At 40.2% G+C, this 26,693-nt stretch overlaps 1 protein-coding gene across 1 annotated transcript; it reads right to left on the bottom strand.

Annotated features, from left to right (window-relative positions):
• Positions 1-26,693, bottom strand: jak1 (Janus kinase 1). Its single transcript, XM_076088329.1, has 25 exons — positions 26,426-26,693; positions 21,091-21,302; positions 20,721-20,844; positions 18,148-18,301; positions 17,358-17,521; positions 16,776-17,044; positions 15,918-16,033; positions 14,818-15,000; positions 14,252-14,409; positions 13,045-13,159; positions 12,255-12,453; positions 9,831-9,940; positions 9,361-9,513; positions 9,093-9,180; positions 8,875-9,002; positions 8,557-8,695; positions 6,573-6,724; positions 6,222-6,372; positions 5,344-5,432; positions 4,745-4,937; positions 4,463-4,587; positions 3,989-4,161; positions 3,633-3,750; positions 2,982-3,092; positions 1-2,047 (listed from the first exon to the last, which is right to left on the bottom strand). The coding sequence occupies exons 2-25, from the start codon at positions 21,293-21,295 to the stop codon at positions 1,928-1,930; spliced, it is 3,537 nt and encodes a 1,178-aa protein (XP_075944444.1). The 5' UTR covers positions 21,296-21,302; positions 26,426-26,693; the 3' UTR covers positions 1-1,927.

Below are 26,693 nucleotides of genomic sequence, written 5' to 3'. Positions count from 1 at the left end.
GAACACAACATACATTGATTTTATTTATTTTTTCATTGTGTATTTATGAATACTTTCACTTTCCACAAGTCATAGTTTCATCTTGTTTTTGAAAAATATATATATTTCTTGTCTCTTATTTTGAGCAGAAGGAATCGTCTCTCACACCCCTAAATAGAATGTGGACCGAAGCCGTCACAGTAAAAGCCAAACAGCTACACGAAGAACAACTGGCCGTTTCTTGAAATCACGAAAAGCTTTTGACTGAATAGGATTTTGCTACTTTTGCCATCTGATTGGATACAAAACAGAAGAAACCCTCTGCTCAAACCACTCCACAGACAAAACAGTTTGATACATGTTCTGGCATATTGGCGGATTAAAAAGAACTTTACAAATAAAATGCACATACATAATCACAACTGTCACTGGAAGAATTAATATGTAACTGAAATAACAAATGAAGATAAAATGCCACGTGCATAGTCAATGATTCTTCTTCCTTACTTCAAACCTTGTGTACCATCTTTAGTCCTTCCATTCACAATCAGCAACAATGGCAAGTGGCTCTTTTTTGTGTGTGTATATAGCATATAGACATTTCATGAAGCATTAAGGAGAGGAAAGTAGAGAAGTGAAGAGATACTGCCCTCAAGTGCATCTCACATTTCTCCCTCCTCCACTAACAAGTTACTAAGTGCTGTATATTTGATTTAGTCGATTAATCAGATGCATATAGTTCTTAATCAAAGATTGTTACATTTAAAGAACCTAACTTGATTCGAGATTATAAACCGAACCACCTCAAACAATCAGAGGACCTTAACACAGTGCAAAGGATGACACCACATGATGTCCCTCTATGATTAGAGAGACCAAACTAACAGAAGATGCAACTCAAACAGCATCTTTACAGAGAAAGTATTCTCATTTGTGTCTGGTCGCTTTGGAGGCTCCCCCGCTCAAAGTAATTCATCTGTGGATTATTTTCCTCGGTTAATTGGTCTATAAAATGTCTGAAAATGGTGAAACATGCCCGTCACAGCTTCCAAAAATCTGAAGCGTGAGGTCTACAAATTGCTCGTTTAGTACGAGCGACAGTCTAAGACTGAGAAAAGCAGAAATATCTCATAATTGGGAGGCTCGAACCAATGAATGTTTAGCATTTTACCGAGACCTAATGACAAACACAGTGAAAAGGGACATGGCTCACTGGTTGCTGGCTGTGATTAAAAGCTGGTTCTTAGTGACAGCACCTGCACATCATGAACAGAAAATCTATCACGGACCACTCCACGGCTAAAAGAAATACGAATCAGGTGAGTTTCTCCCAAACAGGAGTCCATGAGACAAGCAGCCAACATCTTCAGCATCTGTATTAATGCAGATGTATCCATCCAAGAAATTATCAACATGATTCATCAGTAATCCACTCCGTGTCCGTCACAAAGAGGACCGGCACACAACCGTGTGTAAGCAGGCTTTAAACCGTCCTTTCTCTGCTCTCCATCTGTCAAGCGTTCATCAGTGAGAGCGATTACCAACCTCACATGATCATGAAGGCCTTTGGCGCAAATTATAAGGGTGGCCAGTCCACGCGAGGCTGACATTTCTGGCAATGCAGAGAGTTAAATCTCTTAGATACACTTGGAAGTCCATTGTAGGTTATACGGTCACATTAAGCATGGGCTAAGGTCACAAGATTTACTTGTTTCATCCAAAATACTTAATTAAAATGAGGAAACAGAACAGTTTGGTAAACGTCTTTTCATGGCTGTGGAAGGTGTGTGTATATATGCGAGTATGAAGGAGCGATGCTTTGTGTCCCTCAGTTACAATGACGCTCCACAAGCAGATACTGATCTGGAGTCAGTTTTTGGGGTTCACATCTGGTGCCGAGTCTGCAAGCAAAAGTCCTTCCCAGAGGCCCGAACAGTGCGAGAGAAGTTTAAAGGTTGTTTTGTGTTTGGAACTGTTGCTGCATTTTTGTCAGCTCCTCCACCAGGTGTTTGAATGTGATTCTCAGCTCGGGCGTGTTCTCCCAGCACCTGCGCATCAGCTCGTACACCTGTTGACCATGAATCGCGTTAGACAACAGGTGGAAGATGTCAAAGGAATACGCTGCATTTGTAACACGTGTTGCCTGCAGTGTTAATACCGAGGCAGCTTTCAATTTCTTTGTCTGTGATCAAAAAGGTAATATACGAGGTGTTTTGCATGTAATAATGTTAAACATTTTTAAAGTAGGAGTGTACACTTTTGACCCCAAATTTAAATGTGCTGCGTTAAGCTCCCCGTTATTACATCTATATGAAGATTATTGTGGCCAAAGATGTAGTCAGTCGCCTCACATGTATGTAACCGATGTCAAAAACACTGTAATGTGGCAGGTATACCTTATACACTTAATATGGTCAATATAAAGTATACTTTAAGTCTTCATGTACTCTTAGACTGAAAAACCACTGTAGGATTGCCAGTTAGAAATGATTGTGTCACACAGTATCTTCAGATGTCCATACTGAAACACCTGATGCTGCTGATGCCTGCTTATCAAGCAAACCCAAATAAAAAAGCAGTTGTGCAGGAGGATGAATATTTATAAAGATGCCGTATCGAAGTTTTCTGGCTCTGAACTTTGTTAACTGTCAGTTACAGCAATCAATCACCTTCTTCACCGAAAGGATCGGTCAGGTAAACCAACCCATTACCACCAGGTTCACTGCTGCCTGGGTTTCTAGTAAGAGATGCTCCTGTTGAGTTTTCTAAATAAAATACACCTCAAACCAAAACTATGTGTACGTCTAAATATCACTAGAGGTAAATGAGAACATGCTTTTTGTTTTATAGAAGCGGTTACTCGTTCTTCAATCCGTTGCTCCAGACTGACGGACAAAACTTGAACTAACTTTAATATTCCTTTCGTATTTTGGAAATAATTACTTCAGAAAACATCTAAAAGAAGCCAGTGTCCGTGTTGTGTTGTTGATGAGAAGACTTACAGGCTCAGGACAGCCCTCGGGACGTGGCAACCTTCTTCCTTCTGTCAACGCCTTCACCAATCTGATGATCGTCATCTGACCCTGAGTTTTACCAATCATACCGATGAAGAGCTGTGTGAAGACAAGGAGGGGTTGAAAAAAAAGAAACGACATTTAATAATGTTCAATACTGGCTCTATTATTCAGGTGCGAAACATGACAATAAAGGCCAGAAAAAAAGGGCTAAAGACGGATACAAAGTCACTCGGCTTTTACTTCTTAGCTTCTTTCATATCAGGCCCCTTTAACTCGTATCTTTTTTTAACACTGACTTGACTTTATTACTAATCGGTCAATCAGTATAACTGTGGCAAAAGGTTTTCATGATAAACGAAGCTCTTAGCGTAGCCACAGGCAGCCCATAGTGGAGACTTTCATCTGCCATTTCCCCCAAAGACCGACACCATCTGCTTCATACAAATCACTGTGTGTGTGTGTCTAATGCTGTGATAAATACATTTCTTTATCTCTGCAACACCAGTACAATATGTGTGTTATGTGTTTAATGTGGATTAATCATCCAAACTTCCAAAAGTACCCAACAAGCATTAGAAGCGTTCATTAAAAGCGTGTGTAGGAGTGAACATAAGAATGAGGGCGCTGCATACTGACCGGCATCGGGCTCTTGGAGGACTCGCAGTAGGTGATGAGCTCATACATCGTCACCCCAAAGGACCAAACATCTGAGGCAAGGTAGAACTTGCAGTGAGTCAGACACTCTGGCGCATACCTTCAAAAAAATATAAAGAAACTGAGTGTGAGAGCATGAATACTTGTTGGTGAACATGCTTATTACCCTGTTGGACAATCGGCAGTAACGGTATATTCTTACTTAAATATAACGCATTAATACGTATTTCACACCTTTAAAGAGAAAGGCTCCCTTACAAATGTAATTCTACAAAGGGAACCATACACGGCTCATGAAAACGTCACAGCATAGTCTGTCATAAAAATGACTAGCTCACCAGAAGACAGGGCTGTCGTTTTCGTCTTTGACCGTGTAGTATCCCTCGTTTTCCTTGATACTTTTGGTGAGGCCGAAATCTCCGATCTTCACCGTCCTCTCGTTTTCCACCAGGACATTTCGGGCAGCCAAGTCTCGGTGAATGTAACTTCGGGATCCCAGATAGTCCATTCCCTGAAAAAAAAGAAAAGAAATTGAAACACTTGCCGCACTGCCAATCGAAAGATGTAACCTCTTTTCTGAGGTGTTTTTGGTATATATGCAATATATATTTAACAGTAACCATTTGAAAAGTCCTTGTCAATTTGATCTGTTCGCACCCTATCAAATCACAGTTTTGAAAGGCACTTTGTAACTATTATCTAAACAGGAAGGGTTTCAAACAGTTGGTGTGCTGGGTTAACCATCTTCATTAACTACATAGCAGTCAGGTGCCTGATGGTACCGGCTGGTCCGAGGAAAGAAGCTGTGGTACCTTGCATATCTGGATAGAGTAGCTGAGCAAGGTGCTGAGGCTGGTCTTTGCTTTGTTTCTGGGTAGATACTCCTTCAAACTGCCCAGTGGAAGGTACTCCATGATCAGCTTAATGGCCTGACCACCTACAAACAGGATTCAAAATAAATGCAATCAGAGGCAAATACAAATAGAATAGAAGAGACAACAAATGTATCAAATGAAGTTCTATTTGTCTGAAACTGAATATACAAATGAATAATGTTCGTGTTCATTTTTGTGGATGCACTCTTTCCATCTTACCTTCCTCTTGGCAGATGCCCTTGTATTTGACAATGTTTTCATGGTAGAGTGCCTTCAGGATGTCGATCTCACGCGAGAGGTTGTTGCTCTGCTCCTCCCGGTTCTCAGGCTTTAGGGATTTCACCGCCACCAGTTCGCCTGTTTTATCTCCCCGAGGATCATAGCGACACAGCTCCACCTTTCCAAAGTGGCCCTGCATGAGGAACATGGGAAGAAATGGAAGTTACTCGGATGTTTATAGACAAGCACCAGCCTACTTCCTGTGTCTGGGACCAGTTGTTTCTCATCATTGCACATAGTCCTCGGGTTCTGCATCTGCTCTTGCATATAGCATGGATAGATAGATAGTATTTAAACGTTTTAGGTTATGAAGGATCACAAGAATGATTATACTCCAGATGGTTTTTAATAGCAGTAAGATGAAAAAAAGCCCATACATACCAAACTACTACCAAGTAATTATAGATTTAATGCTAAATATTCACCAATGCACGTAAACTAAATGGCCAAGTTTAGAAAATTGTCAGTTTGATCATTCTTATGGATAGTAAAATCAGCTATACAGATAGACAAACATAAATAAATCAGGAGCAGGTCACCTCTCCCAGGTCTCTGATCTTCTTCAGGAATCTCTTTTCAAACATAGTCGGGTCCACCTCTGGTGTCGGCTGGGGTTTGATAGAGGGGTCTGGAAGATGGAAAAATAAACATTTACATTAAACACGCCTGGTATAAAACTCGTCTTTTATTCAACATAAGCACACTTGCATCATAGGAAGTCTATTGTGGTTGACAGTGTCAACGTTTTCGCCAGAATTGTCTGTGGTTATATAACCGTTTGCGTGCCTGGTTTAAACAGAAACTCTTAGTAGGAAAATAATGACTCAAGCTAGACGGGTACTGAATCACCATTAACAATAACTACATATAGTTTATTTAATAAAAACTGTTCTTTCAATGTATTTTTTTACTTTTTTAGGAGACATTTATTGTAGATTGATATCCTAGTTGAGTGATTGTGTTGCTGTCTTGGGACTTTGATATAAGGTCAATAAGGTAATTAGCTCTAAGCTTTGGTAAGACTGACTGCAGTATCCAATTCTGGGCAGCAGGTGGAAGAACAGAGTCTACTATGTTGCCATGGGGCCCAGCTGAGGGGGCCGATCAGTGATAATGCACCCAGTGAACTTCCTCATGAACATCTGAGTCGAGTAAACAACTCTCTCTGTCTCTCTCTTTACACAGCTTACTGGGTTGCTGCTAGGCGAGATTAAAAAAAACATGCAAAACATTCAGAAACATATCTTCAAACTGTAGATAACAGCTTTGAATTCTATTCAGGTCCAACACATTTTGGAAACACAAGAAAACTGCTTACATGTAGAAACAAAATAAAGATAATATTTGCACCCACCCCTCTTTATGAAAATACCTAACATTGTATAGTGTGCAGAGCACACAAAACCCTCATACATACTCTTTTCCTCCAGCATGTCTATGTCTCTGACGATAGCCCTGAAGAAGGGCCTCTTCTTGGGGTCGTAGGTCATGCAGTGGGTCATCAGTTCAGCCAGCTCTCTGCAGTCTGGGGTGGCCAGTTGGCACTCAGTCTCATAAAACCTCTCCCTCTGCTCAGCACAAAGACATATGAATGAGGAGGTGCATAAAAAACACGCAATGTGATGATCGATGTGTGACAGAGGAGGTGAAAGAAAGTAGGAAACATTAAAAAATGTGGGATTGCAATCAGATTTGAAATAAAGGATTTCTTTAGATGCATGTATGATTGTATACATCGTCATACTACGTTTTTGTGTGTGCCCTGTACCTCTGTGAGTTTCTTGTCTTTAAGGGGGACCTCTCCATCGTAGCAGATCTCCCACAGGGTGGTACCAAAGCCCCACTTGTCAGCTGCGACGCTTAGGGAGGACACGCTCTTCACACACTCCGGAGCGATCCACGGGATACGATGCACACACTCTGCAGAGGCAAACAAAGCCCGCGTTAGCAACAGTGGATCAATTACCGGTGGGTACAAATTTGTTGGCGTCTCCGTAAAAAAACAGAAGATGGTTGTTAGAGATGCGTAGTATTTGTCCTTTAAGATGTGAGAATGAGAACGCTTCCTCAGATACAACCATGTGTGATTTATTGACTTAATCTTTTTAACAAGTGAAGAACACATTTACTCATTGACCCTCTTACACAAAAACGCCTTCAACAGACTGAAAGATCATAATAACTGACTAAGTACATTTTAACCATGTTCACCCTGTCATCAAGATGTAACACATTTCTCCTTCTAATTTTGTTATTTCACTTTATATACAGCATCATCTATAAAGGGTCCGTCTCCCCTCGAAAAGGAATACTTCCTATGTTGCTCTTTTTCGTCAAAGGGGTTTTGTGTAGTTTTTCCATATCTCTGATTCATCCACATCATTGGTCTCAGGATAATGAGTAATGTATGTTATTGACCCTATATATGATCACTTTGACCAAATGCTAACTAAATATTTATGCTTAAAACTAAAAACACTGTTTGGAAGTAATTGTTAGAGCATGATCTCATGGATCTGAGTCAACATACGCTCACCATGCTACAATACCAGGAACTATTAAATCCAGTCCAGCTCTGACAGGCTGACGGGGCGGCTATCTGGCTTCATCCGCTGAATCTAAAAAGCCTTGGCTTCGGGTGGCTGAAATATAGTCTGACTGGAAGACAGGCTAACTGATTGGCTGACCTCCGCGACTGGCTTTTCGGCTGCACAAATCCATAACATCAACTCAGGAGTGTGTGTTAGTGAGTGCATGCATCTCAGACTGGAACACAGGACTGACTGGAGGGAAAGAGGAGGAGGAGTAAAGAAGAGGAGGAGGAGGAGTAAAGAAGAGAAGAAGCAGTGGAGGGGCTGAATGGAGTGAAGGGGGAAGATGGAGAAAAAAATGGCAGCAGGGATGGATAACTGAGAGAAAAAAGAAAGACGGTAATGAATGGATATGAGAGCAATCAGAGCTTGCTGGGAAGAAGGGAAGAGCACTCCCAGTGGGTTTCTCAGCACTTTACCCACTATGTGTTCAATCAAATCTATATACAAGGACATCGATGTGTAACTGGAAGAACTGTTGTTCTGCAAAGTGATGAAATGTTAAGATTTCTGGGAACAAAAAGGGAGGGAGGAGCATTCCCAGGGGCGTGCTGCGATGGACATTTACAGAGAAACATTTCCAGTGTGTCCAGTGGTTTGCAGATCCATCCGTGCAGCCACACTGCGTTTCATATCCCACAACTTCCAGCTCTTATAGACGAACAGAAACATGAGGCGGCCATTTGAGGGGAACTGTGCAATCTGAGAAATGTCCTTATTATTGTGCCATTTTCCCCTCAACCCAGATATAGCTTTTACAAAACAAATTACAGTCCGAGAGGGAATGTGTATCGATTATGTGACAAATGTGAGTCCTATTGCTGATAACCTGAAATCCAACAGGGCAGTGTGAAGAAGAAGCTACATCATTATCATCATCATCATCAGACTCTCAGAATTGGCCAACAAGCTTCACTGTGTTCCTGTTTGCATAACGTTTACATGCAGTTGTGGCATTTTATGTGTTCTCATTTTGGTTTCAGTGTCATTTACAGCTGACCGGGAGAGAAAGAGGAAGTTATTGTGAAATTTTCCATGGTAGCTATTTTGTAACCATTTAGGTTTCACATTTAGTAACCCAGAGGAGAGAGAGGGCGTGAGAGAGAGAGAGGGCGAGAGAGAGAAAGAGAAAGAGAGTTTATGAGTTTACTTTGTACTCACCCTCTCTGGTAAGTACTGTGATTGGTATTCCTGGGTCGCTGAGCTTGATGAAGGGCCCTCCTTTATCTGTGTCCAGCCCATCTCTGGCAAGCAGGATGTTTTTGGCACACACAAAGCCATGGACCAGCTTTTTGTCCTCCTAGACACACACACACACAAAGCAAAACAAATCTATTAGTCCAAAAACAAGTGGGCAAATCTAAATATTTTGTTGAGAAAATTGGATCCAACATGGTGCAGGTAATCCCGAGGATGCATACAACACTCGCATGCTTACATTCCTGCAGTTTGTGTGTATGTGTGTTTTTCCTGTCTCACCAAGTAGCTGAGAGCTGAGGCCAGCTGCTTGGCCACCTGGAACTTCCACGGTGTGCCGAGTGGGCTCTGCTGCCTCCTCATAAATAAGTCCAGTGGTCCGGGCTGGACAAACTCTTCCACCATGATATCTGTTCCACACAGACACAAAGAGACAAAAAGGTGTATGAAACAACCCAACACTCTCATGAACATGCACAGAGTTCTTAAAATGCACTTACTCTCCTGGTGACGAACACACACTCCGTACAGCAGCACTATGTGTTTATGAGACACTTGTCGCATCATGCTGGCTGTTTCGAAGAAGGCCTGTCAACAAAAGACAAAGATGACTCAATTGCAAAGCACATTACAGAAATGTTTCCGGTCTGGGAAGATTTAGAAGCAGCTTGCTGCTAATAAGTAATACGTTTCAGTATGGTTTGATGTTCCAGAATGGGTGTAGTCCTCATAAGAACAGGATGTGCATGATATGGGATTGTGTCTCACCAGGGAGATGTCCCTGTGTCCAGAGCCCAGCACCTTCAGGACCACCTTGACCTCCTGGAAGGATGAGTAACCTGCATCCTCCTCCTCCTCATTCTTCACCCTCAGTGTGCCTGAGAAGATGTTGGTTCTTGTGCCCAGTCCAAGGTGCTCCTCCTGGTTAACGAAACAGGGAAAAATAGTTACATACAGTATATTAAACTACTACAAGAACAGAGCTTCCGAAACTTCTGTTAAATACATTCAGCTGTTTGTGTGTGTGACTAAACTGTGGTATGTTTCGAGGCTGTACTTTATTGTATTATAATATATATGTATTATTTCTTTCTCTTTTTTAACGGATTTCTTTTACCGAGGGTCGCATAAAAGGACTTTCTAATAATTTGTCACCCTTATTTGCATAATGTAACATGCGGCACACTGTACATTACCATCATATCATTGGGGCCAGACATGAAGATGAGAGGCTTTACCTGTTCAATCTCTTCCTTGAGAATGCGATGGAAGCTGAGCTGACTCTCCTGCATGGGTGTCTGAGGGGCCGGTGCTCTATCTTTAGTGACCACCAGCAGGTTAGAAACCTCTGCAACACAAACACACACACACACACATTTAAAGGGCCATACCAGGGTTTTTGCATGACGTTTTGCATTCTACAAAGCATGTATTTCATAAAGACATTTTCAAAAGACTGATAGTGTTTTAGATTCTTCTTTGTTCAAATCAAGCTGCAGAGACTTGACAATCGTTTGTGTTTGATAATCCCTCAACAGGAAAGTCATGTCTGCTTCTTTTGCTGTCAAGGCCATGTTATTGTAACACTGTCGAAGAGTTTGGATTGATTTGAATAGTCTGCACTGCATTCACTCAACAACCAGAAAGAGATAAATAACTACGTCTATGTGGCAATGATGTGGACAGCTATCCAGGTCGGGTTGCCAAACTGATTCAGGTTATTCTTGTATGTACAGAGCTTTGTGTGGGAGGATAAAGTTCTTTGTGCTGGTTACCATACTATACGTGCTTGCGCATCTGCATGCATGTGTCTGTGGGTGTCTAATGTTGTGACAAAACCAGCACACTGTGGTTTATGGGAGGGAGAGAGAGAGAGAATCTTCACTCAATCAGCATCACGCTACATTCACCATCTGTAAAATGCAATCTGAGTTTTTATGCCAAACCCAAATACAACATGCACCCACGCATTACACTGCACCCACTCCTTAACCCTTTGAACTTATCATAGAGTCTAACACTTCAGCTGCGCACAATTTCTCAAACCATGTGGTCCTTTTCTCACCCATCTGCCAATAAATACTTATATTGTTTTCATAACAGTTCAAAACAATGCATAGACCAAAAAAAAATAAGTACAAATAAATGGTTAGTATCATATTCTCAGTATGTTGGGATACCAGTGTTTTACTATCATAACAAGAAGGTTGTATAACTCATCAGAAATATCTCAGCAGTGAAAACAACACAGCACTTCAGTCTCATAGTCAAGCTTTATGAGAATAATACAAACCACACAGCCCCAACGAACATAAACAGCTCAACACATCCATGCACACATGGCTCCACCTTTTCCTGAGTGAAGTAAATACAATAGTGCTAGTTTAGCTCCGGAAACCCACATTTACAACTTTCTTCCTCCCTGACACCATTTCACACAGACACACACATTGTTTATGCCAGCTTCAGTCAGTTACCCTCCGAAGTTAGCGAAGAACACAACCACACACACACACACACACACACACACTCTCTGTAAAGGGAAACTCCACTCTAAATCTTGTATGGAGGGAAAGCTTTGCTCCACAAACTACTGTGGGTTGAGAGGTTCATGTCTGTCAAACTTCTGACCCTGCCCAACATCACAGGTGTGGTCTGTTGTACGTGTTACCACACCCGGCTGTGATGTAGCGTTACACAAAACAGTGCATAGAGATACTGCACAGTGTGTGAACTTAGGATGCTGAGATTGCTAGCTGCAGGATTTCATTCTGCTGTAGCAGAAATCTGTGGACACTGCAGACTGGAAAGAAATGCGGTTTCTTTTTTTAAATGCATTTGTTGTTGCGTCTTGCAATGAGGACCTTAGAGTCAAAGTATCAATTAACCTTTGCCAAGATGAGGGGAAATTATTTGAGGAATATTTCCTTCTCACAACCATCATAATAGACATATTCCTCATATATAATAAATCAAGGGTGCACGTGCTGCAGGAAGGACAGGAAACATGCTGCCACACTGTCCTGATAGCTTTTATATGGACATATTAAGTATTCATGAATGAAGCGACTTGCTATTAATTAGTCAAATTACTCTAAAGTGCACTCGTCCTCGCATATCTACATTTTTTTTTACTGCGTGTCTGATGTAACATTGGAATATATGAAATTCTTGCTGTTATTATCATCATAGGTTCTCAATCATTCTGGCTTATTTTTCATTCCCTCATGTGCACACATCTCACCAACACTTTATCACATCTATCACACTATTTACCACAGCCACTTAAAATAGCTTTTTACTGACAACTTGAAGTCATATGAACCGTTTTCTCCTTTGATTAAACAATGGTCTTTCACTCTCCATGTGAGTCGTTAACACTTCAGACATACTGATTTCTCTTAGTCTTATTTTCTATAAACTCCATTATTGCTGTTGCTCTGTAGTATCCTGTAATATGTGCATTGTAAATTGTTTGATAGATTTATATTTGAAACACAACTCGGCTTTTTTACAATTTTGTTTTTATGTTGTTGGTATAGTGTTGGTTTTTACAGCCCTTTTATATGTATTTAGGTATTTTTATATTTATAGAATGAAGGTCTGTGCTGAGCCTTTTCTTCCACAGTGAATTTGTAGTACTGTAGCGGGATTAAGTTTACCTCTGGGCTGTGGAGGGCAGCAGCGCATCAACTGGAACTGGAGGTTGTCGGTGCGAAGGCTTTGGCCTTCCAGGTGCTCCAGCAGTTCAACGAGAGTGGCCCGTAACGTCTCAGTGCCGTACAGGCGGAACCCATTGGAGCCCACCTCAATCTGGAAGTTCTTATACTGACGCACAGGACGAGACTCACTCAGGTCGTTCTGGATAGAGAGAGAGATAGAGAGAGAGAGAGAGAGAGAGAGTATTTTAACTGGAACATGACAAAATGACAAACATGGTACTGGAGGAGAGGTCGAATGAGCAAGAGAAGTAAAGAAGACAATTTTAGATTAGATTATATTTTTAGAAATCATATCTATACAGTTTGCTTCTATTTCTTTATCTGAAAAGGTTTCTATAGTTCGGTTGAAGCTACGCAGACACATGCAAACACCACAAAGATGTTATTCAGTCCTAATGTAAATTGTAACATGAACAGTAGCTAAGATTACCGAGTGGGTCAGCTTTCTGAATGCGTGTACGTTTCCTCCCATACTGACTCATAAAAGTGAAATGCACCGTTAGCAACCTGTCATAATCCAAGCATCCTATAATCCAATACAAAACAAGCAGACTTTATTTTGTTTGGTGTTTCAGAGTGTGTGTGTATGCGTGTGTCATGCCCTCTGGTTGGCTGAATAACCGACATCAAGCCTTGCAAGTACATCACTGGCATGCTAGACATTACCGTAGACTATGAAGACATTGACAGATTGCAGTTTCCTAAAACCTAATGAATAAGTCTACACTACCTCATTGCAGACGACAGTGATGATGATGTACTCGTATTCAGTGCAGCTCCAGCGCAGGATGTAGGTGCCCTCCTCATTGCCTTCCTGACGCAGCTTGTGGATGGCATACTCCGTGCTGGGGAGGAGAAAGCGCAATGAATGGGGGCAGTAATAATGCCATCACTTTCCTGTGTGCGTGAGTCAGTGAGTGAGTGAGTGTGCACCTCTGTGTCTGTCCACGGCTAATCTTGCTGCAGCAAACTGCATAATTAGCGGGTTATGGCTGCATTCTCAAGGACCTCTCGGGGTTCACACTTTCTCAAAAAAAACTTTTATTGCCTGTGTTATACTGCCATTGACTGCCTGCTGACTCCTCAATCACTACTCTTAATGAACTCCGACTTTAAAATGCAGTGTGTGATCCCTGTGCAGGTAGGAGGCTATGAGTTATGGGCAGATGCAAATTAAGGTCAGTGACCGATATTTTATGATAAATATGTGTAATAATATTGCCCGTGTCCATTAAAGCGTGGTTTATGCTTGCCGTAGTGAAGTCGGCGGGAAGTGCGAGCACCAGAAAATCACTTTATCACTGCTTGCACACCGAGCAAGGGCTCCCCATGCTCTGACAGGGCTTGGTCGTGCACCTCTGAATTTTTGTAACTAAACGCCCACTTCACGCTCTGGGCTTTTCAGACATGACTGTCACGAATAGTTTAATGATAAAAGCACTACTAACATGCCTCAGGATTTTACAAAGATGGACAATTAGTTTTTAAATACTTTAGAAACAGGAGTCTTAAAATCTACATTTGTGTAAATATATTGCCAGCCAATTAAAATTGCTTACTGGATATTCAAGCATTGAATGTATTACAATGAAACGTGTAATACAAACGTGTAATATTCTTTACAGGGATTGCATAAAGGCGATAAAGTATGTACATGAATATGAGTTTGGAGATTATTACAATTCCTCCTCTGCATTGAGGAGGTTGGTTTGTGCCGTTTTTGATGGTAACACTTGTTGCGTTCTTGCTTCTTGACAGTATTACATTTAGTTTTTATGGCCGCTGGCATATCGGATAATACTGCAACAAATGCCTTTTTACTCTGAGCTTTCCCGCCATCTGTGGTCTCTCGCACGAGTATAAACTGTGTATTTGTGAGGAAACAGGCACACGCGTACTATATACACATTTACACCAATAAAACTGCCAGTACAAACCAGATGGGTCCGTGGCAGCCGTTGTTGATGCTGTGCACCACTGAAGCAGGGGCCACCTCCTTGCACAGGAAGTGGTGGGCATCCACCGTCAGCCTGAAGTAGCCATCCACGAGAGCTGCGAAGGACAGAGCCTCAGCCCTAGTCGTCATATGCAACTCCTGAAAAGAGAAGAGACGAGGAGAGAGAGAGAGAAGAGGTGACGATCACAACAGGAGCTATTATAAAGCCACAATACTCCAGAGGGCTATCTAAAAGAGCGGTGATGTATTATAAATGAAAGAATCCATCTTAATGATGATGCATTATATCACCATTAGTCAAGGCTAATAGCATGGTGCGAGAGGCAGGCTCTGCTTCAACAAATGTTGTACAAAGGGTGCTTTCACACCTGTAGCTCGGTTCATTTGGTCAGGACCAAGGGAAGACATGATACATTGTTACAAGTGAGCTCTGGTTTGGTTACTGTTCACATGTACTTTTTTTTACAAATGAACCTCTGGAGTAAATAAGAAGTTATACACACTGACGGGTAACTCGTTGATGGACACAGTGCTCGTTGGCCTCACCATTCTCTTGTTGTCCTGTCTATAGATGGTGACCGTCGCCTCTTTGATGACAGCGTGTGTGATCTCATGGTAGTCACAGAACACCACCCAGCCTTCATTCGCTTCGATGTTTTTGTCATTTTTCTGTTTTCCATCCAACTTGTTCTTCTTTGACTTGCCCTTTTCTTTGCTGATCCCAGTTGACTATTTTAAAAGATATAAAAACAAAATGCACACACACACAATTTATGAAAGAAAAAAACAGTATTTTTCAAATAATATAAAAATATTGTCATTTGAAAATACTGCAATGACCATTACAAGGTTGTTTATCACATTTATAGTCCATATCTCAAGCACTAATTAAGAAATACTGTAACAAAATAAAGACAATTGTACTGCTCTTCTCAAGTTATTCATTGTTGTGGCCATCATAATCACAATAATAGGAAATGTGTCCACTACGCCGTCTCAGTATCTCATTACTTGAGTTGTTTTGTTGAACTCATTTCTGTTCTGTGTGCATAAAAAAATAATAGTCGTGTAAGAAAATAAGAAACCTTCATTCGCTCCCTTTGTTGTTTGGAAACAATTAGCAAACAAGCACTGAACCATAAAAAGCAAGCACTAGTTCACTTTCTTTTCTGTAAAATATTAATATTATAAGACTATAAGGACTTGGAATTTCTGACTTGAATTAATGACTTTGTATTGAGTTACATTTTGTGAGTAATTTATTTTTAATGCTCCTAAACTTTCTTTGATATCAGTATTGTGCTGACTGCATTCATTTTTTACCTTCATCATAATTTTTCATAGAGGAAACTTTTCTTTTGTAGCTACTCAACAAGGAGATAATAATATTTTAATATACAATATTTTATATTTAAACAGAATTGTATTGTTTTTCACCAGAAACAATAGTTATACAATTTGCCATCATATCAATAGCACATAGAAAAAAATGGATAATAAAATAAGAAGACGAAGAATAGTAAAATGATATTTTCCTTATATGACGTTTGACAGTTGTTTGTAACTGCCAGTTTATCTGAAACTAGTGAAACTAGGGGTCATCTTTTCTTTAACACACTGTCTTGTTCACACACAGTTTTACTCACTGCAGCAGGCTTCTTCCTCCAGGAAATGCCAGCGGTTCCAGTAACCAGGACATGCATGTCATGACTGGTCTTCATGTTCTGACTCTGGGTCTGCTCTTGGCTCTGGTTACTGTAGCCTAGAAACAGCAAGCAAACATAGCAGCAAAATATAGAAATGCAGCAGCTTTAGGACAAAAGGACTATAGACAAATCGATTAAAAAAATATTTATAAGTTAGTTAATTGGTTTCTCAATATTGTTCTTGGAAAATCTTTAGGAAAATTATGCAGACAAGTAACACCAGGGAAATGTCTTAGTGGCTACTGGAGGTTTACTCTGATCCTCAGCAGGCTGCTCAAACCATCAGTGCTGCATCTGTGCCGTCACACATCGGTTGAAAACATCCAGGGTCTGGCCTACTCTGTGATAAGTGGGTTAATGTGACATGTAAACATCTTGTTCCTTTCACTTTTGGTTTTCACCATCTGCACAAACACCCACAATGTTTTAGGTATATTTGGATGTCAACAAAGTTTTTTTAGAAATCCAATACAGCCGATTCAACTATTGCAAAAGGTTTTGTGCTAGCAACTATATTTTTTTCTCATCATGCTTAATAATTTAATAATAATCATGATCAATTCAGCAATCTTTCTCTCTCTTAAGACAGTTTTCCTCTACTGTTATTACATCAACTACCACGAGGATTATATTGGTACAAAAAAAAGATATTTCTTCATCATCTATAATCTCCTGTAATTCTAGTAAAACCACATCTCAAACAAAAACCACACTGAGCTGTTGCACGCCACAAATCTGGCACATTGCCCGAGAACTAAATCATAGAAATATCCCCTCGTAATCTTCCTGAATTCTTACCATAGTAGCCTCCGTTGCAGAGATCTCCCTCCTGCGTTACACTGAGCGAGATGGGCTCAAACATCTCGCTGCCCAGGCCGCTGGTCAGGCCCTCCAGAGTGGCCAGGTACTTGATCTTCAGGTCGTACGGCGTGATTTTGCTGTCCTTCATTGTGCGGCGGTTGAATTCACTGAGGAATTTCTTAAAGACGTTGTTGATGCGGATGCGTGTCAGGAAGTTGCGCTGCTTAATGTTGCGGTTCAGTGACTCTGGGATGAAACGTTTGTAGCTGGTGGGATTAAGATAGAAAGATCGATTTATCAACAATTCCTCTCAGTATTTACGTCCTATGCTTTGTGCAAGTGTTCTGAAGGAAAGAAAAAAAATAATGTGTGACTTCTCAGAACTTGTGCACGTGGCCTGAGCACTTATCTGATATGGGACACTTGGAAGAAGCAAGTACATTTCATATACGTTTGCAGGATGGCATTGGAAGTGTGCGGCCACTATCATTCTTAAATGTGGTCGTTATTTTAACATCTTAATCAAAAGTCTGCTGAAGTAGCACCATCCCAACCTTGTTAGGAAATCAAATGTTTTACCTGATTTCATGGGGAGCAGTGGGAAGGGTCACGACTATGTTTGTGGTATAGTGAGAGATAGCAAGCACAGCCATGCCCAAACACTCGTTTTCTATCTCGTGTTGCTCTGCCTCTGAGTGGGACACCCGCAGTGGAACCACGCCTGTCTGAAAGTCATGCTGGCCCTGTGCAACAAACATAGAAATATATATGTTAAAAAACAACAAAAAACACACACATATAGAGACACACCAAATGCATATACACATAAAAAGAACTCCATTGGAAAATGACTGTGTGATTTGGCTCTTTAAGTGGCACTGAAATCCTGTCAAGATGATGAAATGAAGAGGGAGACTGACTAGTTTACAGGAAATTCAGAGGGATGTCTTTTCTTTTGGGACAACTGACAATTCAATGACGTTGTATTTCAAGTTTGGAAACACGTTTGAGTAACAGCTTCTTCCTTTCTTTTTATATTTCAATTGATCAAAAGAATTGTGTTTACAGTGGCTCGACATTAAACTGTGCCGTCTATTGTTGACCGTAAAGCTGCACTTCCTGGTATTGTTGCATTTCCTCCTAGTTGTTGATGTTTTGAAACTCAACTGTGAACTGTGTTGACATTTGTGCCTTTTATCAGAATGCATTTTCAAAAGGAAGAAATAACAAATGCAAAACTTTAAAAATGTTTTTGGTGGAGTCTAATCTTTTTAATTAAGTGGCCAAATATCTATATTTCACATGGGAAACTATTAGAGAGCAATGCCTAAAACGCTCAAATGACCATATAAATATATATTTTTTTCACCTGGGAAAACAGGTAGTTAAGAGAGGCAGCATCCAGAAGGGGAGTTCCTTCTGGTGTTTTCTGTGGGCTAACGCCTCCTCTCAGTTTACTGATGCAGTGTCTCCAAACTGGAGACTCTCCTTCAGTGGTACCATGCCAGTTTCTGAAATAAAACCTGATAGGGGAGAGAAAGAAAACAAGTTAATACATGGTGTGCATGCAAGAAGGTATGCATGGCGTTGAAAGGTACTCAGTGTACACAGTGGAACAAGATACATGGACCCCACTACTAAACGGTTTTGAAATTATTCCCTGAAAAGAAGAAGGATGTTCTGTCTGTAACAAAGTAAACCTTGAGTTTGCATTGATGGGATTTTGGCCTTTGGTGAAAGAAATACCTGCCAGCAGCAGAATTTCAAAATGAAAAGATGAGCTTAATACATGAGCTTTGTCTGTGTGCACAGAGCAACAATACAACATGAAGTGGTCTATTGCCTCCTGTGTTATATGCAGTGTTTAAAGTGTAGAAATGTCCGCAATATTAGCATGCTAGCACACTAAAATAAGATATCCAACAAGGTAAACATTAGCTTGTTGCATTGCCATTGTATGCATATTAGCATGCTTATGATTGCTGTGCCTAAGAACAGCCTCACAGACCTGTCCATACTGGTGGCACTTCCCAGTGTGTGTGTGTGTGTGTTGAACATTTGTTTATGCGTGTGTGTATATCCAGACTTGACCACATACCCTGTGTTGTTTGACAGACTGCACTACAGAAGGCAAAGCAATCTGCAGCAAGAAGCATCTACACACACAGCACACGCTACAGTAAGGCTAAATGCACACTCGCTCTTCTCTCCACAAGCTAGTCAACGCAGAGCACAGAGAAAGAGGAAGTGCCATTGACACCACAGTTATGTCCCCCCCCCCCCCCTCTCTCTCTTTGCATGAAATGCTACATAACTTGTCAAATGGAATCTCTGAAGAGGGACTTGATCCTCTTGAAATGAATCCAGTCAGTAACGAATGTGACATTGCTCGTCTGTCTCATAAAAACTTTCCCTCCCGACTTGTAACAATACTTATAAGAATATTCTTTCCCTCAAAACCAGGGTATAATGAGCAAGTTTAGTCTCCTATCATTGGGCCAAGTATTGAGTTTGACTCTATCCTTGGCTTGTGAAGATTGTAAGAAGTCAGTCTCACGGCCTTCTATTCCCTTGCTAATTGCATTCCATGCCTTTTCTGAGAGTACATTAGTCTATGGCCAATTGTTTAAAACAGCCCACTCTGAAGAGATGCATACTTTACTAAACATTGTTTGAGGGTTTTTCTCTTCTCTTCCTCTTAATAAGCCAAAGTGATAATCAAGATCTAACGAACCTGTTGGTACTTGATGGATGTTTCTCATCTTGTTAAGCAACCCAGTGCCATTTGTCATGTAACGATCTTATACGCCCAGAGTTTAAGTACAGCTGATACACAACAAACATCCACAACATTCATCAGTGTTTTCAGATAATGCTCAGGATGTTATGAAATTGTACATAGTTAAGTGAAATGCACTCCCGATTCCTCTGAACGCTGCACTCGCAAGAGTACAACCGTCACATCTTGTAAGATACAACCTTTATAACGGACAGTTAAGTAAAAATAATCTTTATCTATACAGCACCTTTACTTAACAAGGTTACAAGGTGCAGTTATGACTTTGTTTCACTCATTTCACATCCACAACTATCCCGACAATCCTTTTTTGATGGTATGCTTTCTTGCTCTATAAGTAAACCACTTGAACACACAGGACCTGTGGATTGGTGATGGATGTGGGGGTTTGTGCTTGAGGAGTAGTTAGTCACTGACATCTTACAAATAGAGAAAATATTCTTTTTTTTCCCCCTTTTCAGGGTTAGAAAACCCTGCAGGTGTACACGCATTAAGTATACAAAATAGGTATTATTTTCAATGGTAAAAGCACTTAAAAAGGTAAACTGACAAAGTAGCCAGCTGCATACAACTGAAGGAGAACTATAGATAGGATGATAACAATATTTTGGAGGTGTTACGGTGTAATTAATTCTACTTGTAACACATTTAAGTAAATGGACAAATTGTTTTCTAGACTAAATACATACAACACTCACTGTATCCTATTAATGTTCGACCAATTGTTGTGGCACATGCCGCGATGACAGCGGGATACACAAAGTAGTCTTGGCTTCCACCTTGCCATGTCTTTCAGCTCAGTTGGATACAGGATATGTTCCAACTGTATTCACATTCAGTCGCACAGTCTGCTCCAATTTGGACACGCCCCTTAATATGTCCGAAGAGAGGCCTGCAGGAAGCGTCTGGATCCAAATTGGATCCTTTCAACATGGAGGGACAGCACTTCAAGCAAACACATTTCAACCACAAGAATCCCAGAATTCATCCTGTGGTCATCACCCAGATCTTCTTGACCAAAGATGAGGTGAAATGTAGATCAAGTGGTAAATAAAAAGCACTCTCGAAGTTTTCTGATTATCATGACCACTGACTTGGAGGTGTTGGCTCTCACCCCGTAGTATTCAACTCCAGTGTAGTCTTACCTCATGCGATAGTGCAACTTGACACTGGTTTCATCCGTGATCTTGAACTCATAGTTGGGAGGGTACCACATGCTAGTTGTCTCATCATACAGGGCAAATAGGTTATGGCACAAGGGAGAGATTGCTGAGAAAGGGAAAAGAAGAGAACAACAAAAGACGAATATTCAGACCAGCGATTTGATTGGTAGGAAGGCTGATTAGCAGGCCTGTCTCTGTGAATATCAGTGCCAATCTATGTAAAAACTGTAAAGAACATTATGTTATCATTATGTCATTACCGCAGGAATTACAAAATAATTTTTACTTGAATTGGCCACCAGCGGTTCACTGCTTGGGTTAACAATAAGGAGCCAACTGATCAGTCACTCACAGCATTTCTTGGCGGCGTCCACGCAGAGCTCCAACGCGGTGTAGCAGCCCTTGAAGTACTCTAGCTGGTGCACCTCCGGTGTGTACAAGTGGATCTCCAGGCCCCGAGTGGAAGTAGGAGAAGAGGAGAGCTGGGTCCTCTTACTGGACCTCCTCATCTTCCCACAGAGTTGCCTGCTCAACTCCATCATCCACAGAGTTGGCATTCAGACACTGGTAAAGATAAAAAAAAAAAAAGAAAGCAGGGAGTCAGTGGGGATGTTAGAGTAAACTTCTTGGCTTTCATAATGTGTACACCAAAGTAAGCTTTGCCTTAAACTCAATACAAGTAGTTGCTACTAAGTAGCATTAATAATGAATTCAATGACTGATCACTGTGTAGTTAACATAACCAATCAAGTGTGTTAAGGCGAACGTGTTACAGTCAGTAGTATTACTTATTGATTGTGAGCTCAGCAAACGGCAGCAGAGAGTTCAGTGACTCATATCAATACAGTGCACAGAGCCCCACGGGATGATGTCTCACCCAAGTGCCAGTTAAATGACGTCAGCCTTTTAAACTGAGCTGATGACATCAACATGGAGGACAGATCGCTGCTGCGCGGGGGCTGCACTACAGGACGAGTCTGATAGCAAAAGCAGCATGTCAACAGCAGCAGCTGTGAGTCCTTGTGTCGACAGCAGTTACAGCTAAATACAGCGGCGTAACTAGAAGGTCACACACATGAAAGCGTAAACTAAAGTAAAAACAGGGGAAAAAAGGACAAAGAGACACATGGAGGGACAACGCAGTGAGTAACAGACAGACAGAGTTATGTTCATCTGTTTTATTACTGTCATATATATTGATTGTTGTAACTCCTGTTAGCTTCATATTAAGCTGACAAATGAATTCCATTAAATTAGTGTCACTGGACAGAGAATCCGTCAAACCTGCTTTGCTCATCCTGTTTTACGCTAAGCTTAAACTGATGATATTCAAATTAACTACCAAGCTACACTTGCTTTTATATATATATATATACACTTTTTAATATTGTGTGATCTGGTGTATGTGCCAGTGCTCAAACATGTTCTTCTAACAGTCATCATTTCTCATACTCATTTATTATAGCTGAATTTCTTGAGAAGAGATTTTCAATGAGTCATCTTTGTGCCTCTTACAGTGACTGAGGTTAATGGACACATTGACTGATTAATTCAGCCTTCATAATTCATACTTCTGAACACTTAAATGTAAAAACATCTCTTAATATTTGGTGTGGTGTATTAAAAAAAGCTGTCATTAACAAATGACATGATCAAGACAGGCAACAGTGAATTAACTGCAGTTTTACTAGAGTTGTGCAATCGTCGGCCCAGACCATATTTTGGAACTATTGTTTCTGCCAAACGAAAGAAGACATTGGGAGCAGCTTATAATGCAACTATAGAGAGCCAATCCCGACAGTTGGGCAGATGATTCAGGTGTGGGTGAAGTTAAGTCTACACAAGGACTGAACACTGCCTCTATACGTGTCTGTGTTTTCAATTTAAAAATACTGTTTTAGGGCTGCAATAATCATTATTGATCAATTCATTGTTTAGTCTATAATATGTAAAGAAGTAGTAAAAATACCTCAGGAAATTGGAATCATAGAATTTCTTCCAATTTTTCTCACAATTATTAAGCAAACATTAAAGTAGTTGGTAGTTGATGTTCTATCGATAAACTAACCGATTAATAATCTACTCGTTTCAGCTCATTTTCAAAACCAGAACTAAACAATAATCTTCAGTCGAGGAATGATTTAAAGGTTTTGCTAGTTTGGGTGCACTGGACTCAACTGATGACATTTTTGCTTTTATACACATATAACATTAATAGATACTGTGTACAATGTATAAACATTGGTGGTCAAAAAAAAAAAGGAGGAAAAAAAGTGAATACTACACCAACAAATTAATAAACTCTTCTGCATCATTTGCATCAATTTTGCTTATTTAAGTCCGAGGTAATTAGCCGGTCTAAAAGGTTGAGAAACAAAAAAGTGAAAGTGAAATAACATTAGCCTCATTTTCCCCAAGACAACCTTCTTTTACTGATTTAGAACTTCCTGCAGATACTTTTCAAAGTAAAAGCCTTGAGCAAAAACAATTGTGAATGACTTTTACTTTGTCAATCGGAAACCCTGGCTGACAACTTATCATAGGAAGGCAATGTTGTTGTTGTTTTATTGGTTTGTGGTTAGAGGCATGAAATGAGGTCTGTGTTTAATACAAGCAAAAGTGATTTTAATGTTTTGTTCGATACAAATTACGTCAGTAGATAATCCTCTGGCGCCTTAAAAAAAATGCGGTTACTAACAAGTAGCTAAATGAGGCTAAATCATCACGCTGACTAGTCCGCCTTCACAGCCTTGATGTGTATACTAACACTCATGCGACCATGGTGTAGTTTGTTTATAGCCTAACATTTTTTTTTTTTTTTTTTTTTAACTTATGCCGATTGCCTTCACACTTCAAAAATCATATTAGTGTCATGTAAACATTCTGAATTAGGCCTCATTCTGAATGGAGCATATTCCGATTGAGACATGTGGTAGCAGATAGTATTCTTTGGCCATGTTATACGGCGCATTTGGAATATGCGTCTCAATTGGGGACTCTTGCTTGTTTACTGCAAGCTCTGTTTTTTGTACACACGGTTGTACCATGGATGTATAAAGATAACTGGATACAGCGGCGTTCAAAGTGGCGCATGAAGCAAAAAAAGTCAGACTTCTGAGTATAGAGTATAAAAGAAAATACCCGTACCTTCTGCATTATGGAGCGCAGAGAGCATGCGCACTAGCGTGTTTTCTTACCCCGGCTCTCAGACCTTGGTCCAACATCGTTCTCGGGCTCATTCACATGAAAGGAGCCAGGGAAAAACTCTGGATTCGGCCATTACTGAATTTTACAACTTTTAGAAGGATTTCAATAAGGGCTATTCAAGTGTTCCTACTGGGAAGTTGATTTACCTAAAAACCCAAAAAAATGACTGCTGAGTTACAGCACTTGGCACTTTGCAGAGATGCATGCCCAAAAGAAAAGCTCACATTTCTGGTGGTAAGGAGAAACACCTACTACCTACTTTTTAAACATTATGAAAGACTGATATCAAATATCAACAGGTTTTTGAATATGCACAGATATGGCAACTTTTCAAGAAGGTGGTTTAAAGTAATGAAAGAGGGAAACTGTGTCTGCATGGTCAAACAGCCCGCCCGCCACCGGTTATGTTAATCAGAGTATTCGAGGCCGCATGTAAACGGGAATTAGTGGAATATTAATGTTCATTAGCCATGTAAACAGCTTAGTAAAGTATTGTCTTTATTGGATTAATGGCCCAAAAATATAGATATATTTATGTAAACGCAGTGTGCATGCTGAGCAGGGCCACTCCCCTAAATGTCATTAATTTAGTGCACCATCCCACCAGGGAGTTTTTGATGATTCAGCACCCACATAAGCTGCGTACATTCATTATGTTGACTGACCGATCAGTCAGTCAGGAGAACACAGCAAATCAAAAACTGAGACTATTTTTCTTTTTATAGGATGTTTATCAAATTGGCTCAATTGTACTATTTTGTAGCAAAAAAACATGAACTAACAAAAGCATGAAAAAGTGTGTTTGTTACAATTTTCATTACATTTCAACAAAATGTGCAAAAAAACACATCTCTCTTTTTGAAAGCCTGGAAACCAATGTGCCTGAAGTGAAAATTGTGGGCTGTTAAAGCAATAACATCAGAGAGGCCACTTGGTTATTACAAGAAAAGGTCAAGAAAGTGATACATCTGATAGGAAACGGTGGGCCTATCTATTTTCTTCAACTGCAATAAACTTAAAAATGGAGATCAAACTACTACGAATGTTCAATTTTGATCACTATCCTATATCAAAGTATCTTAGAAATGTCAGATTGTAAATCCTTTTCTTTTTTACAATTAAATTATCAATTCAGTGCATCATTTTAAAGGTCAATTCCTTTGAAGAATTTAAAAATAGTCACAGCTTATGTTTGAGGGGGAAAAAATGACACAAGCATGTAAATTGATCTCAAAGTTCATTGGGTATAAAACAAATAAAATGTGTGTTAATAGTAAACTACAATTACCATGGCTGTATGCCTCAAACTCTGTGTTTGAGTGTGTGTGTGTGTGTGTGTGTGTGTGTGCGCGTGCGTGTGTGCGTGCGTGTGATTGTGTGTGTGCGTGTGTGCGCGTGCGTTGGGCCCAGGAAGAGGCAATTAAAGGTTTTCATTATGAATTCATTCTATGACTATTCTCTAAAGTAATCAATTCATTTTGCCTTTCAGAAAATGTCAATAAATTGTAGAAAAGGCCTATCACAACTCCAAGGTCTACAACATGTCTAACAACCCAACGAGCTTAAAATCAAGATCCCAATAGTAAAATTGGATATCAAAGAGAAGAAAGAAAACCAGGAAATATTCACATTTGAGATGATGGAACCAGTGGAAAAATGAAATCCCATATTAAAATAATGTTGTTAAATGTTCTGTCACCAATCGTCACCACTTAAATTACAGGAAACAAAGCTGACGCCTTTGATTATCCTCTTCTCTTAATGAGTTAAATTTGAGTTAACAATAAAACGAAGGCCTAAGCATTTTATTGCAATCCATCTTTACAGTTATGGAGCAGGGTCCCTGTGGTTCCCTGGTCCGAGATAAAATTATCAATAGGTTTCACCTTCCTTACACAAGAAAAGAATATAGACGGCTGGCTATTACAAGAAGATTACACTTTTGAGTATTGTTGACAGTTTGGTTTAAGGTGGACCTAATCCAATATCCTTAAATCAAATAATAAAATATCTACGAAACTATGCCAAATGTTTAACTTAGTTTTTGTCAAACTTTCTTTTACAATAGCAGGCCATGGTTTGAGATGGCGTTGTTGTATTGGATTGCATCATATTATAGGACATTCATAATACTTAGTTCTCACTCTGTCAACATGATTCATTAGATTAATATTTTACATTTTAGGTTAACGTTACATTTTAATGTCCATCATCTAACTGCCTGTACAGTGTTGATGATAGGATGGCGTCTCATCCGAGCCCAGCGGACAAACATCGGTGAACATTAACGTTAGCTAACGTTAGCCAGTTCACGTAGCTACTTCACTTGGATGGTCAAAGCAAACAACAGCGGATTTTTTCCACACTTGACAACAACGGGGAAAGATGGCAAACAAGCGGGTGTGTTGAATGGACCAGAAGACAGACATTTCTCTCGATGGCGACATTCAATAATAAGCAGTTAACTGATATTTACTCACCTCTCGAGCTTAGCCAGACAGCTGGCAAGTTACTTCCGTTTCGCTCAGTACATTAGACGCCTGGACCAAGTTGTAGCTCCTCTCGAGACTGGGTTGAAGTTACGTTATCGTTTGTCGGCTACTTGTTTCCAAAACTTCCCGAGATGAACATCCAGTATCCAAATGTTAGGTTAGTTCCACGGAATTTGTTTGATGATTGGTAGTTTGAGCAAAGACGCAGTCCTCCTCCGTTCTCGCTAACCCTTCCTGACAAGTAACAGCCCCCTTC

The sequence above is a fragment of the Anarhichas minor genome, unplaced genomic scaffold, assembly GCF_050575085.1.
Source record: "Anarhichas minor isolate MPS153535 unplaced genomic scaffold, ASM5057508v1 ptg000010l, whole genome shotgun sequence".
In the NCBI taxonomy this organism is placed as follows: Eukaryota; Metazoa; Chordata; class Actinopteri; order Perciformes; family Anarhichadidae; genus Anarhichas; species Anarhichas minor.
This window is presented reverse-complemented; position numbering and strand designations above follow the sequence as displayed.

Excerpts from the sequence above, each read along its gene's own strand:
- jak1 (XM_076088329.1), bottom strand. The coding sequence starts at position 21,295 with ATGCCAACTCTGTGGATGATGGAGTTGAGCAGGCAACTCTGTGGGAAG. Across the intron at positions 20,845-21,090 it reads GGACGCCGCCAAGAAATGCT|CAATCTCTCCCTTGTGCCAT; the intron begins GTGAGTGACTGA and ends TCCCTTTCTCAG. Across the intron at positions 12,454-13,044 it reads TCACTGTCGTCTGCAATGAG|AACGACCTGAGTGAGTCTCG; the intron begins GTAGTGTAGACT and ends CTCTCTATCCAG.